A 19,513-nucleotide genomic window follows, 5' to 3' on the forward strand; every position below is an offset into this window, starting at 1 on the left:
TTAAATTGTTTAATATTGAAAGGACGGGGCGTTTTAAACCAATAATAGCCTAAATAGATACACCGGAAGTATCAACCTCTCGCAGAATCTCGCTTTGAAAAATACCGGCAAGATGGTAGGTAGCGTGAAAAGTTCGTATGGAAGCATTGTCATTTTTGCAATGTTGGCTTTCTCGGGACATCACAATACATGTTCTAGTTTAACGAATGTGTCTTAATTAGGATCAAAGTTGAATGTTGTTTCGTTTATGGGAAGTAACAGTAATGGGAAGTTTTGATAACACATAGGTAGGTCGGTAGGTAACATCTCCTGTTTTGACGGATTTTGGAAGATATAGGCCTACATGGTCAGTGTCTTAAAATATAAGCTGTATTTTGGCGAGGGTAAAGAAGGACAAAAGTGGCGAGCCACTTTTATTCTGTCCCGAGCCAAAAATACAGCTTATATTTTAAGACACTGACCATGTATTCTATTTATCCTGCAACAATAAAAAAAATAATCATCAAAAATAATCATTTCGAAGTGAAACGGTGTCAAAAATGACAAAAATATGTTCGCCTTTTAAACGTTGTTTCACTTTGAAGTAGATCAGTCGAATTGACGCACGTGCTAAGATTAAAAAATACAGCTGTTTTCCGTCACTGCCGTATACAGCAAAAATATATACGGTGGGTGTATTCCGACAATGCGGTGACGGTTGCATATAGGATAAACGTATATATACGTTTGTATTAGTGTCCTTCCATGATATGTTAGTCATTTTTCTATTAAACACGTCTTATACGTCGCATCTTATGTCGTCTGAGTATGGGCATGCTAAAGGATTTGTGGTAGCGTGGTTTATTAAAATTCAGGTTTGTGTAGAGCTAGGATGACTCGGTACAAATGCTTTCTAGCTACAACAGTTGCTGGTTTAAAAATTAGTCTCTACAGCAATGTGACAAATTTGGCATACTTAAGTCTATTCAGGAACAGCAGAGTGAATCCTAGTAATCCTTACAACTCTTTTTGCAACATGAATATTATCTACTTGTTTTTACCAGCCTAGCTACCAGATCATCAGATGGATTACTCCAACAATGTTGGAAGTCGCAATCGGCACAATTAAGTAAAATAATAAAAATCAGCCAATACACATGACGTTTTATGCTGGTCAAAATTTCACACTGGACTCAACTTCATAATGCTAACTATGTAGGTCTAATTACCCTGGCCAATGAGTGCGCGATGATGCAAAAGAAAAAAATGCAACATTTATTGGAGGGTATTATTGTCAGGTTAAGCATGGTTGCTTCAATGCCAGTGAATGCTGTTCAAAAAACATAAAAGAACTGTTGAAGGTTAATTTTAGTCCAGTGTTGTGTTTACCTGTGTCCGACTTGTTGAGCATTTGCAATTGCCACTAATACGAGGGAGCATACTTTATTTGTATTTCTGGTCGAACAGATGCAGTTATCATCAGGTGGAGGCAGTGATCATCACCATCAATATTTTCATGAGTTTTGAAATGTTACTTTTAATGAACATATCATGTCTCTGTTTAAAGAACATACACTGATAAACAAAAAATGCATTTTAACTGTTTACAAATATGTCATCCAGGCAAATATCATTGTTGGAATGTTTTGGATTTCTGCAGTGCTGCTCGAGTTTTCATCAAACACTTTGCAACAGTGAACATTACATTCAGCATCGATGTTACCTATGATAATACAATTACGACATCTATAAATATCAGATAAAGACACAAATCAAATACTGATCTTTTAAAAAAATTTAAAAATCTTAAATTTGGAACAAAGAATTGGGTCTTCTTAAAGACTACGCTATTTATTTCGATTATGTTAAACTGACGATACCTTTTTTCGGCAGTTATCATCAGGCCCATTTACGGCATCGAAGAAGTCGGATGTACATACCAAAACGCTGGTCAACTTAGCAGGCGTTGCAGAACGTCCCATATCTCGCAAACATTCCAATGTTTGCTTCGAGATTTGGATAATATCCGATATTGATAGGAGAAAGATGATGCACTTACCTTATTAAGTGATGTAAGAACATCAGAAAATTATGATGTGAAGATTATTAAAATATTTAAATGTCAATATCATCTGTTTGGAAACTTTGTCTGAATGAAAATAAGGCCAGAAACATTCCAAAAACTAATATATTTGTTCAATGAAAACTACAGCAACTTGAGTGAATCATTTAATGAAATATTTAAAACATGAGTAAAAATTGACGATAACTACCGCCTGATGATAATACCCTCCATTGCTCTAGTTTACTGCTTATAATTTGTAAATAATTAACTATTCTTGTACTAAATATAACAAGATTTGGGAAATAATAAGGTTAATATGTGGTCTTTTCGGTCCATTGTGTTCCAATTCTGGTGGATAGTCGCACTGCATCTACCAAATGGCGGGTTACCAGTGTGAAATTTTGGCCAGCGTAAAGCAAGGGTCTATACGAATGTAATAGAACTACTGATATGGGACTAAATGGGTGTTTAGGGTAAATATCTCATTTACCCATATATGTAAGGTAGGTGTTATGTCACGCCCAATTTTTGTGTGTTTGCACCAAAATCTTGGCAACACCAAACAGTGTCGGAAAATTCCACACTTTCACACCAGATATGGTGTCAGGACCAAAGGAAACTCGGGCTAGGAGTAATGAAAAATACCCTGTTTATGCTGGGCTTCATTAACTACCAACCTTTCACTCTCAAGGCAAACATCCTACCACTAATAAGCTAAAGGGAAGTTACCGCTAGTCTGAGCTAGTAAGGTGAACTTTTACTCTCTACTTAACACTACTTCCTTTACAAAGTCTTTGCTCCGGAAGGCAACCACAAGCCAGGTTCTTAAGCTCCAAGGAGGCCTCTCAGTCTCCTATAGCTTCCACTTGAAGTGGTCAATAGTACCAAATCTGTAATAGGAAGGAATAATGAAAGATACCCTGTCTGTGCCAAGCTTCAAACTGAGCAACCTTTCCCTCTCAAGGCAAACATCCTACCACTGAAGGGAAATTCCTGCTAGTCTGAGCTATTAAGTTGACCTTATACTCTCACACATATGTATATACATGTATTTGTGTAAACATAAAAGCATTTTCAGCTCGTCTCTTCGAAGAAGAGTGACAGCTTATGTCGTCACTCCGGCTTCGGCATTGGTTTTTCAAATGTTAAATTTTTGGTGCAAGTGTTGAAAGGCATAGTAATTAGTGGTAATATGGTCCCTGTGGGGGTCAAACTATCCCCTGCCGGAGTTAAACTTGAAGATTTTTTGGGGAAAAAACAGAATTTTAAAATTTTTGGACTTAGAATATTTCTGCGTTAAGTTTTTGGTGCAAGTGTTAAGAGGTTTTTATACATCACTTTATAATTGTACTAGGGTGCTGATATTTGGCAGTAGAGTCCCTATGGAGTAAGACAATCCCTTCCTGGAGTTTCCTTGGATTTTTTTCTTTTTAAATCTGTATTTTTGTTTTTGTTTTTAAATCTTTGGACTTTGTGTTAAGTTTATGTTGTGAGTGTTGAAAGGCATAGTAATACATGGTATTAGGGTCCCTGTGGGGGTTAAACTATCCCTTGCTGGAGTTTAACTGAAAGATTTTTTTTGGGAAAAAACACATTTTTTTTTTTAATTTGTGCAAATGTTGAAAGCTATTAACACATCACTTTATGATTGTACTAGGGTGCTGATATCTGGTAAAAGAGTTCCTATGAAGTTACACTATCCCTTCTTGGGGTGAAACTGAAAATAAAACAATGTGAAAATGCTCACAATAGGCAATTTATACCGGTCCACATTTTTCAAGGGAGACAACTCTCATTAGGATAATATTTTGTCAAAAAATTGAAGAAATATGTCCAAAAGCAATTACATTTGTATCTAATATATTCATTTAATCTACAACAGCATAGCTTGTCTCCCGAATGTTTGTCAATAAATAATTATATATATTAATTGGTATGGTTTTGAAAATTGCATGAATTCACAAAAGCATAATCTGATCAAGTAAACAATATAAATATTATTAATGCAATTTGCGAAACCATTCCAATTAATATATTTTAATTATTTATTGACAAACATTTGCGAGACGAGCTATGCTGTTCTCCAACAGCTCTTGTTAAACTGTGTATCGGCTATCTTCAGGCAATTACTAATGTCTTGGTAACAACAATGAATAATACAATCAATAACATATGAGGGAGATAATTACATATTTTTGTTTAAGGTGTGATGCATGATACTAATTATTAACCATGTAGTGCAAGTTTGAAAAGTTTTACAAACGATGTCCTTTTTGCAAAGTCATTTTGTAGTACTAGAATCTGACATCTTGCAGAAGGGACACGCCCAGAATAATCCTTTGCCACAAATTTCCAGATGTGCTCTTAATAGAATTTTTCAAGTTTCAGGCATTCTTATTTGTTGCCTGTGAATGTGAATTCTTTTCGTAAATGCATTTCCTGTTTGTCCGATATAATGATCACGACCGGTACATGTAGCACTGGTTATACAGTAAATCAAATTATTTCTTTTGCAAGTTTGGTTTAATTGTTATATATGTGATACTCTCTTCATTGAAATAGCAAGAGGGTTCTGAATTATTTCTATATGATTGATGATTTTAATTAGTTCTGGTGGTTGTTAAGTAAGCAAAGTCTAAAATTGATAACCAAAAATCACAACTAAGTAAAGAAGTATCACTTATCACACAATTCATAAAAAGTGGCTGATTTATATGGGAAAAGTTATTATTCATTATACTACAATAGCAGGTCACATGACGTGGTGTAGATCTATCATCTTTTATAATGATGCATCAAGTTTAATTCTTTTCCTTTTTTGCAGTTATTCTACTCATTTTTTAAATCTTTAGTGGGAAAGGATGTGGTAGTGGAACTGAAAAATGACCTCAGGTAATTTTACCCATATATTTAATGCTTTAATTTTAAAGGAAATGTTTATGATGATTATCAGCATTTTTAGTATCATTTATGATCCTGAACAATAATGTAAAACAAAAAAAGAATTGTTGAATAAACCAGATATTAGATTAGAAAATTATTATAAGATATAATCATTGTTATCTTTTAACATGTTTTTTTTTGGTAGTATATGTGGTACTCTCCATTCTGTGGATCAGTTCTTGAACATCAAACTGACAGACATCTCAGTTACAGACCCAGACAAATACCCACACATGGTAAGTCTGTCGTAAATACAAAGTTCACTCATTTCACCCAGTAACAGACCCAGACAAGTACCCACACATGGTAAGTCTGTCGTAAATACAAAGTTCACTCATTTCACCCAGTTACAGACCCAGACAAATACCCACACATGGTAAGTCTGTCGTAAATACAAAGTTCACTCATTTCACCCAGTAACAGACCCAGACAAGTACCCACACATGGTAAGTCTGTCGTAAATACAAAGTTCACTCATTTCACCCAGTAACAGACCCAGACAAATACCCACACATGGTAAGTCTGTCGTAAATACAAAGTTCACTCATTTCACCCAGTGACAGACCCAGACAAGTACCCACACATGGTAAGTCTGTCGTAAATACAAAGTTCACTCATTTCACCCAGTTACAGACCCAGACAAATACCCACACATGGTAAGTCTGTCGTAAATACAAAGTTCACTCATTTCACCCAGTAACAGACCCAGACAAATACCCACACATGGTAAGTCTGTCGTAAATACAAAGTTCACTCATTTCACCCAGTAACAGACCCAGACAAAGTACCCACACATGGTAAGTCTGTCGTAAATACAAAGTTCACTCATTTCACCCAGTAACAGACCCAGACAAATACCCACACATGGTAAGTCTGTCGTAAATACAAAGTTCACCCATTCACAACAATAGGTCAACAATTCAATCATGTGATGTTAACATAACAGCATCTTGCATTTATGTAACATCAATACTACAAACATAAGTGGTCCATCAGGGTAAGAAAATACTAATCCTGCACTCCCTTATGTCAGCTATGGGTGAGAACACTGAGATAAGGGGATCTCAACTGTCCTGGGTAAGATTATTAAGCTTTTAAACACTTGACAAGCTTCATGTCTCACCCCTAGGGGATGAAAGATTCTACATTTATTCTAAAAATTCATTGGATTTTTCAGTAAAATTCTATTAATCCATTGGGTTAGTCAGTAAAATTAGCCATGTGTGGTGGGTGAATATTGAGTTATTGACACATGAATCTAATAAATTACATATATTGATAAATAGCAAGGCAAATTTATCTCGAACGTCCACAAGTAACTTATCAGTGTGCATATCCAGAGAAAACATATTAAGAGTTCCCAGCTGCATATGTTGTATCATGCTTATGCAATTGTTTTTGTTTTGTTTAGTTATCTGTGAAGAACTGCTTCATCAGAGGATCAGTAGTGAGGTACGTCCAGCTGCCAGCAGATGAATGTGACACACAACTTTTACAGGATGCTGCCAGGAAAGAAGCTGTACAGAACCGGCAACGGTGATCTTTGGCAGTGACAGAACATTACTAAAACAAACAATTTAGATCACAATAAAACAGGCAGCAGGATCCAACACAACACATGCTCTTGAAGAAATAGTTGTTGAATCACTTGTTGGATCAAGGAATTTCTGATACAGGGCAGCAACTGTTGTTAACTGCTGAATCTTCTCTGTTGATGAATCAGTAAAATGCATTAGCCCTATTATAAACAATCAGAGAGCAAATATTATCTGGTGATTTTTCCTCTCGAGTTTGAAAGGATGTACATGGATGTATGGGGGAGAAAGAAGGCAAAATAAAAGGGAGATACTATGGATGTATGGGGGAGAAAGAAGGCGAAATGAAAGGGAGATACTATGGATGTATTGGGAGAAAGAAGCTTCAATTTGAAATGGAAGTCAGTCAATTGACAGGTAATGGAGTGAGAGGAAATGTGCTGAATTGGGAGAGTTTTTTTCAACACCTGATGTACAATTGGTAGAATTTGTATACAGTTGTAACATATTGTAACTTCAGATTTCTAGAAGAAACTACAAATCTAATGTTATGCTGTGTTGTAAATATCATGCCAGAACTCACCAGATCTGTTTGAGAGTTTGATTCAAAGGTTAAATAGCTCATGTCATGGAGAAGTGAAACACTTTTGGAAATACTGTACTTGTGTATGTGAGAAATACATGTTAATTGATATTCACTTTTAAAATGTCTTGTATATGTAAAATAAAGTGATGAAAAATTTTATGTGTCTGGCTGTCAATAATATCTAATTTCTTGTGAAGTTTTGTTCAGTATGTCTTCTGTTTTATCTCCTCCCTAATAACAGTCCTTAGTCGTAAAAGTAAGTTTTTTTGTTGACTATCATCAGATGGCAGTCTATACAAATTGTCTATCATTTCTGGTCTGCAATTCGTCCTTGAAAATCACTGTTATCACTATCCATTAAGAAATCCTAGTAACTTTTCCTGAAATTCCATGGACTGATTATGAAAAGAACAAGACGAAAATGATTGGTTGATCTGGGAATTTGCCAGTTTGCTTTTCATCCCCATTTTTCAGTAAAAATTGTGAAAAGAGTGTTGACAATGATTTTCTATAAAAAGTAACTGCAACCTTTTCCATGGCCCTGGCACCCTAAAATGATATTCTCATGCTTGACCAATATATGAAGATTGATCAAAATCTGTTTAAAAATGAAGTCACTGAAGTGCTGATAAGAATTAAGAAAGTAATGGTAATCTTTGTCCTTGACCAAAGATTTTCAATAAATAGTGATAGCGACCTAAGCACCCTGAGGCACTGTTAAAATCGAGATATTCTCATACTTGACTAATACAGGAAGTTTGACCAAAACCTGTTGTCACCAGAGTGCTGACATGATTGATTTTCTATAGATATAGTAATGGTGATCTTGTCACTGGTATACTGAAATATGAAAAAACTTGTTCGAGGTATTGTCACATTAAACCATTATAGGAAGTTTGTTCAAAATCTTTTAAAAATGAAGTCACTGTAGCGCTGACAAAGATTTTCTATAGATAGTAATAGTTCCCATGTTCTTGACATTGGTACCCAAAACATGAGGTATTTTGATTGAAATATCAAGTTGCCATTTATTCATAGAGCAATGTTGATCCAGTAGTTGAAATATCGTATTTCTTTATAATCATATTTGATATCTAAAAACATAAGCATGTCCGAAATGAGACCGTAGGTAACTAGCATTATATTCAGTGTATAGTAGAGGATCGGAAATTACAAGTCTAATTTCAAATAGATTGAAAGCAAACATTTATATTTCTATATGACACTGTTCTTGAGATATTTTAAGGAGCAATCTCTGCTTTTTGTGTCGCCTGCTTTTTACAGGTGACAGATATCAATGTCGGCGGTGGCGTCCACACAGAGGTTGTCGTGAGATAACTCGGGTTCTCTTGGGTCAGTCAAACTCAAATTTCAAGCAGATCCTCCTTATTACAAGTGCTTGCTTTATATTGCTTTTCAGGCTCAAAAGTCAAGGTCACTTACTAAAAATAGAAAATTAGTTTTTCGTGATATCACTCAAGTTGTCTTGGGCTATTCAAACTCAAACTGCATATAGTTTTTTCTTACCACAAATGTTTGCATGGGATTGATTTTTTACTGATCCAAAGGATACTGCAGTATCGAGGATGTTAAGTATCCCCTGTAGTAATGAGGATGTTCAGTATACCCTGTAGTATCTAGGATGTTCAGTATCCCCTGTAGTATCGAGGATGTTCAGTATCCCCTGTAGTATCGAGGAGGTTCAGTATCCCCTGTAGTATCGAGGATGTTCAGTATACCTTGTAGTAATTAGGATGCTCAGTATCCCCTGTAGTAATGAGGATGTTCAGTATCCCTATAGTATTGAAGATTTTCATTATCCCAAGTGGGCCTGTAGTATTGAGGATATTCAGTATCAACTTAGGATTTTTAACATATCTTTGTAAATACAATTGAATTTTGATATATTTTTCCAATTGAATAAAACATAATTTAATCACTATTCCGAACAAAAAAAAAAGTATATGTACTTCAATTTGGATATTCAAGTACAGTGTTATATATAGCTGTTCATTGATGCATACATGGTAGTTCACACCTGCAAAGTCACATGTCATTTATTTATATCCTTTATCCTTAGTAGAAATACAACAAAACAGTTTTAAATGCATGAAATATGAAAATCAGTAGCTACATGACCAGGTATTGTTAGTCCTCTATATACTCCCTACACGTATATATACATATATATATCAAAAACCAACACATATATAGCAATTAGCTGCTCGACCGCTAGTATGGACGGAGACGGCGTTTATTCAACAATCGTAAGGAAAGTACATTAGATACGTCTCAACGTTTCTCAGTCTCATTCCCTCTCACAGGTTGCATTTAATTGTCGCATTAAAATCCTCCAAAACCATGCGCGCCACCCAACCTGAAACCTTTTTATAGAACAGGAGGTGTACCAGCCCGACAATGCTTAAGGTTTTTTTTTTTTTAGCTGGGATTTCTAACCATTTAGCGACACCCAAACAAACCTCTATAAATGCAATATATCTGTATGCAAAATTTCTATTTAGCCGTACTACATGTGCGACGTTCAGAGCTAGAATGACTACCCAACCTATACCCGATCTACACCTAACCAATGGCCCTCTCTGATTGGCTATTGGCAATGCACGAGACGGACAACCTGTCAACGTATACTCCGTGTATACAGGACAAACATTTCCCGCTATTCTCCGAAACGCGGGAAAAAGATATTCTCAGTGCCAATAACTGAGAGTTATAATATGTTCACCTGAATTTCCTAGTTGTATTCATCATAAGATTAAGTTATAATTTGATCACCTATTAATTACCTGGTTGTATTTATCATTAATGAGATTAAGTTATATTTTGATCACCTATTACCTGGTAGCATTTATCATTAATCGGGTTAAGTTAATATATGATCACCTAATACCTGGTAGTATTGATCATTAATCAGATTAATTTAAGTTATGATATGATCACCTATTACCTGGTAGTATTTATGATTAAACTGATTAGGTTATAATTTAATCAGCTATTACCTGATAGTATTTATCATTAATTTGATTAAGTGATATAGTATGAATTTAATTTTAGTATGCTACATCACCAACAAAGATTAGGTACATGTAATTATGACCGATCCAAAACAAGAATAGGCTATTGTATATTCTTTACATTACCACCCTCCAAAAATGTCCCTTTTTATCTTGAAAGGAGGATATTTCAATGTTATTAATACAGAGAGAGTATTTCTAAGTCTGTGAGATTTTTGAATATTTTTAAAATCAAATTATCAATTCAATAAATCTACTTTTACTATTGATAGTAAATTGAATTGAAAAACTATTCGACCTTAGTGAAGATTTTTTTTATTTAATGTATATTTAGTCAGAGACATATATATATATATTGGGAGGAATCGTAGGGCAATTAGTAATACAAAAACAACAGATGTTTGAAGAAATTCAATTTCTAACAACGAGTGTTTGAAGAAATACTATTTCTAACTATCAAATGTAAAAATAATGCTTTGTTTCAATTGTTTCCTTATGTCAGTATTCAGTGATTAATTTTGATATAAATAAATTATTGAGATCTATTAAACCGATTATTGCAGAAAACATACGAACTTTCCTTATTTTAGTAGTACCTACAATAAGCGTCTAAGTGATAACTGTTTCAAGCGTCTTGCTGATATGAGCGGCTTCATTTGAACGTTGAGCCAGAATCAGAATGAAAACATGCCGCGTTTGTCCAATCAAAGTGCAAGCCATGCTAAGAAAACTGGAGCGACCAAGAGAAAATCTAGACCTGGAAAATCTCCCAAACCTAAAACGGGTATGAATTTTCGTTCAACGCTGGATTACTTGCGATCAATGTTGACAGCGCTGCACGTTTTCAAATTACAGTATTCCCAACTCGGTCAGTGGGCATAATCATAATAAAGATTGCTCAATATTCGTGAATAGCAAAGTCAAAAGTTCTTTGTAAAAAACACTAACGGTTCTTTACATTTCATGCTGATCATTTCTAATTCTGGAGTGCATCCCAAGAGGTGCCGATCAAGATAAAAGTTGCAAGATTTGCAGGGCCCACAAGCTTAAGGCAAAGTTTACATATAAAATTACGATTTTTAAAAACAACGTAACATTGGCAGATTATATTAGATGACTTAGCAAACAGACACAAGTACAATATGGTAAATGGGTCTCGTAGACAAGCTATCATAACTGGGAAACTCAAAAAACATAGATCTACATATATGTATAACAATAAAAACTCCAAACAGTTTTATAGCCATCACTTTTGTATCAGACACTCGCCAATCTTAATGTTGATTAGGAATAAAGTGTACCAATATCATATTATAAATAAAAAACATTACTGAGCTTCTGATCATTACTTTCCTACCCAGCATTATAACTGACTGAAATTTGTCCTCCTATATTCTAGCATCCCCTAGAAGAAAATCCATGAGATATCGCCCAGGAACAAGAGCCTTGATGGAAATTCGTCGATATCAAAAGACAACTGATTTATTGCTTCGCAAACTTCCTTTTTCTCGAGTGGTAAGAACGTTTAAAACAAGTTCTTGAAATTGCCTTAAGAAAAATAATGTACAATGTATCGCATCAATCACAGTCTATATTAATTATAAGTGCATGAATCATTCTGTATGCATCTAGGGGCCGCAGTGGCCGAGTGGTTAAGGTGTCCCGACACTTTATCACTAGTCCTCCACCACTGGGTTGCAAGTTCGAAACCTACATGGGGCAGTTGCCAGGTACTGACCGTAGGCAGGTGGTTTTTCTCCGGGACTCCACCTCCACCTCCAAAATCTGGCACGTCCTTAAATGACCCTGGCTGTTAATAGGACGTTAAAAAAAACCCAAAAGTATGCTTTAATTGTAATGAAAAAAAAAGTTAAATTTACAGAACCTTTATTTCTAACAAAAATGATTAAAGTTTGTATCTTGTGTATTGTACATATGTTGAACTTTGTTCTAGGTAAGAGAAATAGTACAAAACAAACATCCTGGTTTAGCCTTGAGATGGGAAGCAACAGCCATCATGGCTCTTCAGGAGGTGAGTACAAGTGTTGAATGTATATGTAGGTTCCCCTCTGTCCATTTGATCTAGAGACTGATCAGAGAAACAAAATGGTTGACATGCATCAATTTTCAGAATTGATTGATTTTTGTTATTAGTATATATCTCAAAGTTCCTTATGGATTTTTCTTGGATTACATATGAAGGTCCTGCTTGGTTTCAAATGATTAAGAGGAAAGATGAGAAAAATAGAAAATAATTATCAGTCTTTAGATCCAATACAGATCATTTAGTAGTAAGTGCTAAATTCTCAAAATTAAGGAGAGAGCTATGCCGCCCTTGTGCACTTGCATGTGTCAAGTGCATATATATATATAAGTTCATATCGTATCTAAACACCGCATGTACAAGAGGTTTGATATGAGGAGAGTGCTGCACTTCTCCCCATACCCTACAGGTATCATTCTATTCCCATTTCCAGTTCATTCTAGATCTCCACCATGCTATCGAATAGACATGTCATATGATTCATTGGCTTTTCATTAATATATATATGCAATGTATACATCTAACGCATCAAATATATTTTTCTCTTACTCTGGACAGATGTATGAGGAATACTGAATTTCTTTACCAAAGTTATGACTTGAAATTTAAAAATATGAGATTTTCCTTTAAGTTCAAAATTATCAGAATATTTGTTCTGTAATTTATAATGGCATAAATAAAGAAACTCATGGATTTCACTTTCCACAGGCTGCTGAGGCCTACCTGGTGCATCTGTTTGAGGACGCCAACTTGTGTGCAATACATGCCAAGCGAGTCACAGTGATGCCTAAAGATATCTGGCTTGCTAGGAAGATTCGGGGAGCGTCTGATTAACACTAAAGATATAGGTTTTAAAAGAAATTTCAAACATGGCTCATGTGACATCAGAGGAGATCGGACATGTTACTAGATGTACAGTGTGCATAGGTTTTGTTTAGAATACATGACCTTCAATGAAATAGTCCTACAGTATTATCACAAGAGAGGTTGGTCAATGATATTAGTGAGATACACCTCTGTGGCATGACCTTCAATGAAATTGTTGTGTGGTCTGACCTCGTTGACCTTCAGTGAGATAGTTCTTTGGTCTGACCTTCAGTGAGATAGTTCTTTAGTCTGACCTGGTTGACCTTCAGCAAGATTGTTTTTTGGTCTGACCTACAGTGAGATTGTTGTGGTCTGACCTGGTTGACTTTCATTGAGAAAGTTCTGTGGTCTGACCTGGTTGACCTTCAGTGAGATTGTTTTGTGGTCTGACCCGGTTGACTTTCGGTGAGTAAGAAAGTTCTTTGGTCTGACCTTCGATGAGAAAGTTCTGTTGTTTGACCTTCAATGAGAAAGTTCTGTTGTCTGACCTTCAGTAAGGTTGTTCTGTGGTCTGACCTTCTGTGAGATTGTTCTGTGGTGAGCTGACCTTCAGTGGTTGGACTTGCAGCAGATACATGTCTATAATCTGACCTGGTTGACATTTAGCGATATTGTAGTTGTTGAACTTTGGCAACACTTTTCAGACTTATTTTACCTTATTGGATTGACTCAGGATTAGTGTACTTTATTCATCAATAAATTTTATTCACTTTCTGAGCTTAACAATGAAGTTACAGCAGAAGTATTGACATATGACTCATATAGGGCATTCCACAGTGATCAAAAAGATTAGAGGGAAATTCATCATCCATGGGTTAGCTATTGAGGATTAAGGTTATCCATGAGCAATTCTAATGTGGATTCTGTTTTCAATAACAGATTAAGGCATCCAGTTGACCCTTGATTATAAATCAGATACTTTGTATTCAAGTATGAGAGCAAAAGACAGGGTTAGCTGGAAGGGTGTGTAAAGGTGCACTTATTAGCTAATGCCTATGTGAGCTTGTAAACTGTTGTGACAAGTGACTCTAGATATTATTTTTTTGTACATAGTAGTATAGTTTGTATATATATATATATGAGGAAAAAGACTATTTTGTCTAATATCTTTTTTAAATTGCTTGGAATTATCTTATTTTAAAGAATAAAATGAATTTAAAGAACAAATTTTGTGCGTTTGCTCGAAACAAATTATTCATTATTAGTCTTTGGGATTACTTTCTGTTTTGAAATGTTAATCTCAATTGGGGGGGGGGGGCATATATTGTTACCCATGTCCGTCCTGATGTATCTCGGGAACTGCTGATGCAATCCTCACCAAATTGTATTTCGAGATGTGTAAAGTGGCAGCAGGGGCATTTATGTCTTATAGAAATTTTCTAGTAATAAATAGTAAAGTCTTTTCATAATTCATATTTCATTTTTAATAACCATATTTCAGTTTCTGTCATGCGCCAGTTCCATTTCGTTATAAGTGACACTTATACAACAGTAAGTAACATCAATACACAGTAATACAAAACATTTTTTTCAACAAAACATCTGTATAATATAAAGTAGTAACAATTGTTTCCATTTAGCAATGTCTTTAACAATTTCTGTGTTGTTGAATTGTGTTGGCAGTATTACATGATATTCTCCTCATTCTAACCTATATGCTATCTAAATGACGGGCTGAAAATCTCAATAAAAATATCAAAATTTTTTTAGTTCAACGAAATAGGTGGCATATTTACTGTATTTTCAAGTGATGGTACATTTATAAAGTAAACCTCGGAAAAATAACTAAAGATACTTTTTGTACCAGCGACTACCCAACAGTGACCCAAGCAAGGTTGAGTTAAGAAATCTACATTATCTTAATAACATTGCAAATGTAATATGGACATGTCTTTGTATATATAAATTATATAATAATCAATGACTGCATTGAACAATAGCTATCCACACAGAACACTTGAGTTAATGTGGTAACAAATCTCAATAAAATGTGTATTGGTAGGAAAGGCATCACCTGTCGCTGCTTCAAAGTACAACAGGAAACACAGATATTGCTTTTATGAAAAAATATAAATAGAAGTCCAACTTTGCATTGCCATTTACCTAAGCTATAAATACAAATTATTCAATGTAACAAAGTAAAGTCACCTATGTGTAACTCTTCTCAATAACAACACTTGCTTCACTCACATCAAACTAATCCAATAGTAAATAAATACATGTTAACACTTATGTCAGAACGAGGGGAAGCTGCTACAAGTGCTTTTAGATGATTCAAGCAATGAAAGACTTAACAAGCAATAGCGATATGGCAAGCATACAGGACAGATAAAAAACACAGGAAAACATTTCTCAGATATGACACAGGAAATTATTTCTATCGGTGCCAGTTAAGTGATGGGAGCTTGATTCTATAAATTATGATACATTAATATCAGACTGCTGTAATCATCAGGATCAATAGCAGAAATGCAATGTCGTCTGATGAGTCTTACTGGTAATAGGATGTTATAAGACCCAATAAGAGGGATCAACCAAATCTACGATGCATCATGACTTTTCAGTGTACACTGCTTCAATAATTAAATATGAACATCAATACATATGACTTGTGCCTAATCAATAGAATGTAATTCAATTGTTTTAAGATAGATGCATGATAAGACATTAAATGTTACTTGCTAATTATAAAATACATTAATCAAGGAGAGTTTCGATAAATGAATCGGCAATGTAGACTTGTGAAAAAAAATATCCTGATAATTTGTTAAAATTGTACAGATTTACTGGGATTATAGATTAATCTACTATCACTAGCTTCCATCCATCATCATACTGATAAGTTAAATGTATATTGGACCACAGATAATATTTTGTGTCCATTATTATATAATGTAAATGGTACTCAACTGTCATTATGGATCAGAGGGCAAGTTTGATTTGCAGACAGGCAAATACTAGGCGATGACCGTATAAAGCAAAACAGTATATTTTTAAACCTTATGCTGACATAATTTGTTAGCCAGGTAGCCTGTCTTTCAAAAGCGATTTCGTAAAACTGGCTATTTGTCTGGTCTGTTTGTGCAAAGCAAATGCTGGAGTCAGTGAAAACTGGTAACCAGCAAATGTCGGCCGTCAACTGTGTTATGTGCAAATCAAACTGTAACTGCTGTGATCATGATGGGTTCTACTGCTGTTTAAGATTAGAGTAGTCTCCCTAACAGATAGAAGTTAATTACTTCCCTTGTTATCCTTCATTATATAGTACCTAATAGTAATTCATAGGACAAGGTCAAGCATAGGACTATAGTAGGGTAAAGATTGTAAGCTTGACAAACATAGCTTTTTAATTTTATAGAAATTTCTGGTTATACACTGGCCTCTTTCTCCCTTACACTGCTGTGCTCATATAAACAAATAAGGCCAAGATAATTGGTAGATTTGGTTTTGTAAAAATTTTTCATTTGTTTATTAAATATTAACATTACTAAATGGTATGGAAGGCACAAGTTATCAGACCAGTATCTTAATTCTTCATTGATAAACATTTCTGATTTCTCATGACATCACCATGGAAGCTTAAGAATCTTAAACGCTGTGAAAAATATATGACACCTTCAATACATTAGTAAAGTAGATGATACTTTCATGAACATAATATTCTGAGACAGTCCAGATTGCTTACTCCTTTGAGCAGCAAATCTGACCATATCTTTGGTAGTCTACAATGGTTACAGTGGTTAGTTCGAGACAGATTACGCTAAATGAGTATTCTACCTATAAGCAGGTTATCCTGGTAAAGTCACCAATATTGTTTATTTCAGAAAACTGGTACTTTCCTTTTCAACTTTGATTTCTTATAATGAACTAATTATGCTGTGATATTTGTTTATGATTGGATCCCATCTACCATAGCAGACATCCTATGAGCCAGAGAGGCAGGAATGAACCGCTAGTGTTATACAATAAAATAGGGTCACAGGGTGAAACACTGCCAGCTAAAATGGTGTACAAACTTAACTAGGACCCGGGGTGATACACTGCCAGTAAAAATGATGTACAGACTCAACCAGGAACCAGGGTTATACACTGCCAGTTAGAAAGGTGTACAGACTTAACCAGTAACCAGGGAGATACATTGTGATTTAAAATGGTACACAGATTTATCTTTGATCAGAGGTACACTGATAAGTAGAGCTTTGAACACCCTAGAGGTCTATACTCTTAACAATTAAAAACAAATAGTACACAACAACACATATACATATCACTGTTTCTTATTCAAATGTTTCCCACCTATTAACTGGGGGTGCTGGGGAAGCTACATCCACCTTAGTTGGAGGTGGTTGGCTGGAAGGCCCTAACTGTAGTCCTAATAAATCAGCAAAGGGGTCAGCATTTCCCATTCTGTTTGACCTTGAGACTCCAGACTGAAGTATATCGGGCGATGATGTAACAGGTCTGTAACTTGTGGTGCGGAGAGGATTGTATGGATTAGGGGATGAGAATGGACTAGAGGATGAGTGGTGGTCAGTTAGGGCTGAGGCTGAGCGGGGAGGGACTGTGGGGGAGGGGCGCTTGCCATATGACACACCTATATTATTCTGAGCATTAGAACACAGAGCAAACTCTGCAGCTGTCCGTTGTACAAAGCCTGGCTTAGGCAATGGACCCAGGTCATGAGTCTTAGTCTGTAGATTGTCAATGTTCCAATCCTGCAGAAGTTCTGGAGATGTTGGATTTCCCTGTGACCCAGGGTTCTGGGCTACAGTGGACTGACCCTGAGTAGTCAGGGGGTCAAAGTCCAACAAACTCTCCCCAGTATTACTGTCTTTCTCTGGGGACAATGACTTATCTCTTTTCATACTTAGTCTCTTAGGGACACCAGTAGCAGGCATTCTGAAGGCTGGCGTCCTTGTCACACTGCTATTGAGATCATCAGTTGGTGAAGCTAGGTCTCTGAGCTTGTCTATCTGAGATATTGTCTGTGATGATGGGGATTTAAATGGATCAAAACTATCTTCTAATTCCAAATTCTGAAATTGCATCAATGAATCCATAGCCAGCTGTTTCTGTTGTTGAAATCCTTCACTTTTACGCTTTATGCTCTGTCGAGGTACAGGTTTGGGAACAGCATGAGGTAAATGAGGGGCTGGAGGTGGGGGGCTGCCAGCCTTTGGTCTATCACTTATCAATCTGTCGGCCATTGCCATTGAAATAGGACTCCTGGACCTCCGTGGTGGAGGAATTGGTCGATTTTGGTCATTTTGACCTGATCTTGAAGAGGAAACATCTCCAGATGATGAAGCTAGTCGCACATATTGATCACTTGGATTGGACAAGCCAACATATTCATCTTCTGAGCTAATGTCAATAAATGGTACACTTCCAAACGTGTCTCTGTTTCCCTGTAAATGAGATACAGTACTCTCCGACTCCTGGTACTCAAAGGCGGAGGAGCTACTGACAGTAGACGGAGAGTTTCTACCACTTGATGGGCCAGATGATGTCCCGTCTGTGTGATCAATCTACAACAAATTAATACCAAATGTTTACAAAAATACAGGAAAGTCATGGAATGAAGAAAATCCAGTGATTCTTAGATTATCTTCCTTTTACTTGAGATGAAGGGATTCCTCAGTCATAACAATTACATAATATCATATCAATATTGCATTTATTGAGATCATGATGTCTTTATCGCAATTATGATGAGTAAATGAGGTACGAGACTAGAGATTGTTTTTGTGAGTAAAAACATATTTCTCCCCTTATCCCTTAATAGGTATCGACCTTTTCAAACTCTTTTACCTATATGTCAACATCACACTGCACCTTTTTTCAGTGGGGTGATAAAGGTATACAACAACTTTCATTAGAATACCTTTAAAGGTTAAAATGTTAATGCAATCATAATGAATTATTAGTCATTTTAGACAAGTTTGAGCTGAATCTCATTGGTGGAACTTAGGAAGAAGAAATGTGTTTTTTATGATGGCTGCGATGATGGCCATCTTGGATTTCAGATTGACCCAAGAAAGAACAGAACTTCGTCAGAGCCATCTCTGGATCATTTCAGGTAAGTTAGAGCTGAATTCCACTTGTGGAACTTGAGAATTTTTTAAAATAGGTGGGTATTGAGATGAGGATTTTTTAAATTTCAGTCAATAAGAGCCTTTATGGCCTCGCTCATCAGCCCCTGGGGGTCAGCCAGTGTCAACATGTGCATACTATCAAACTGCCACCCCATACTGATAATTCTAACCAAGTTATAAAAATTAATTCCAATAGAAACTTAACAAATGATAGTCAATGCTATTTTCCTTTATAAACTATAGTAAAGTTTACACCCTCCCCAGGGGCAAACATAAGAACCCAGGGTCATGAAATTCACAATTTTGGTAAAACACCTCAAGACCCTTCTATCAATGAAAAGTATTCAATTCTACCTTATTTGGGTAT

At 35.6% G+C, this 19,513-nt stretch overlaps 3 protein-coding genes across 11 annotated transcripts in view; 2 read left to right on the forward strand and 1 right to left on the reverse strand.

The window, feature by feature from the left end:
* The first annotated feature begins 2 nt into the window (after positions 1 to 2).
* LOC117320916 (U6 snRNA-associated Sm-like protein LSm2) lies at positions 3 to 7,265 on the forward strand. Its single transcript, XM_033875399.1, has 4 exons — positions 3 to 115; positions 4,869 to 4,936; positions 5,133 to 5,223; positions 6,399 to 7,265. Exons 1-4 carry the CDS (start codon positions 113 to 115, stop codon positions 6,525 to 6,527), a joined length of 291 nt encoding a protein of 96 aa, XP_033731290.1. The 5' UTR covers positions 3 to 112; the 3' UTR covers positions 6,528 to 7,265.
* A 3,494-nt stretch (positions 7,266 to 10,759) lies between these two features.
* On the forward strand, positions 10,760 to 14,220 carry LOC117320987 (histone H3.3-like). Of its 2 annotated transcripts, XM_033875478.1 has the most exons (4): positions 10,760 to 10,924; positions 11,540 to 11,655; positions 12,095 to 12,172; positions 12,893 to 14,220. In XM_033875478.1, exons 1-4 carry the CDS (start codon positions 10,828 to 10,830, stop codon positions 13,016 to 13,018), a joined length of 417 nt encoding a protein of 138 aa, XP_033731369.1. In that variant the 5' UTR covers positions 10,760 to 10,827; the 3' UTR covers positions 13,019 to 14,220. The 2 variants fall into 2 exon arrangements, with proteins under 2 accessions (XP_033731369.1, XP_033731376.1); XM_033875485.1 differs by lacking the exon at positions 12,095 to 12,172.
* Positions 14,221 to 14,451: 231 nt separating this feature from the next.
* Positions 14,452 to 19,513, reverse strand: part of LOC117320926 (DENN domain-containing protein 1B-like) — a 40,348-nt gene continuing 35,286 nt past the window's right edge. For all 8 annotated transcript variants that reach the window (XM_033875416.1, XM_033875452.1, XM_033875422.1 and 5 more), the window contains one exon: positions 14,452 to 18,579. In XM_033875416.1, the coding sequence (XP_033731307.1) occupies positions 17,329 to 18,579 (1,251 nt within the window). In that variant the 3' untranslated portion in view covers positions 14,452 to 17,328. The remainder of the gene's footprint in view (positions 18,580 to 19,513) is intronic.

Source organism: Pecten maximus, chromosome 2 (assembly GCF_902652985.1).
Source record: "Pecten maximus chromosome 2, xPecMax1.1, whole genome shotgun sequence".
In the NCBI taxonomy this organism is placed as follows: domain Eukaryota; kingdom Metazoa; phylum Mollusca; class Bivalvia; order Pectinida; family Pectinidae; genus Pecten; species Pecten maximus.

What these genes read in the sequence shown, in the direction of transcription:
- LOC117320987 (XM_033875478.1), top strand. Translation starts at nt 10,828, where the DNA reads ATGCCGCGTTTGTCCAATCAAAGTGCAAGCCATGCTAAGAAAACTGGA. An exon ending in ATCTCCCAAACCTAAAACGG is followed by an intron (nt 10,925 to 11,539) that starts GTATGAATTTTC and finishes CCTATATTCTAG; the next exon opens with CATCCCCTAGAAGAAAATCC. An exon ending in AACTTCCTTTTTCTCGAGTG is followed by an intron (nt 11,656 to 12,094) that starts GTAAGAACGTTT and finishes ACTTTGTTCTAG; the next exon opens with GTAAGAGAAATAGTACAAAA.
- LOC117320916 (XM_033875399.1), top strand. An exon ending in GAACTGAAAAATGACCTCAG is followed by an intron (nt 4,937 to 5,132) that starts GTAATTTTACCC and finishes TTTTTTTGGTAG; the next exon opens with TATATGTGGTACTCTCCATT. An exon ending in CAGACAAATACCCACACATG is followed by an intron (nt 5,224 to 6,398) that starts GTAAGTCTGTCG and finishes TGTTTTGTTTAG; the next exon opens with TTATCTGTGAAGAACTGCTT.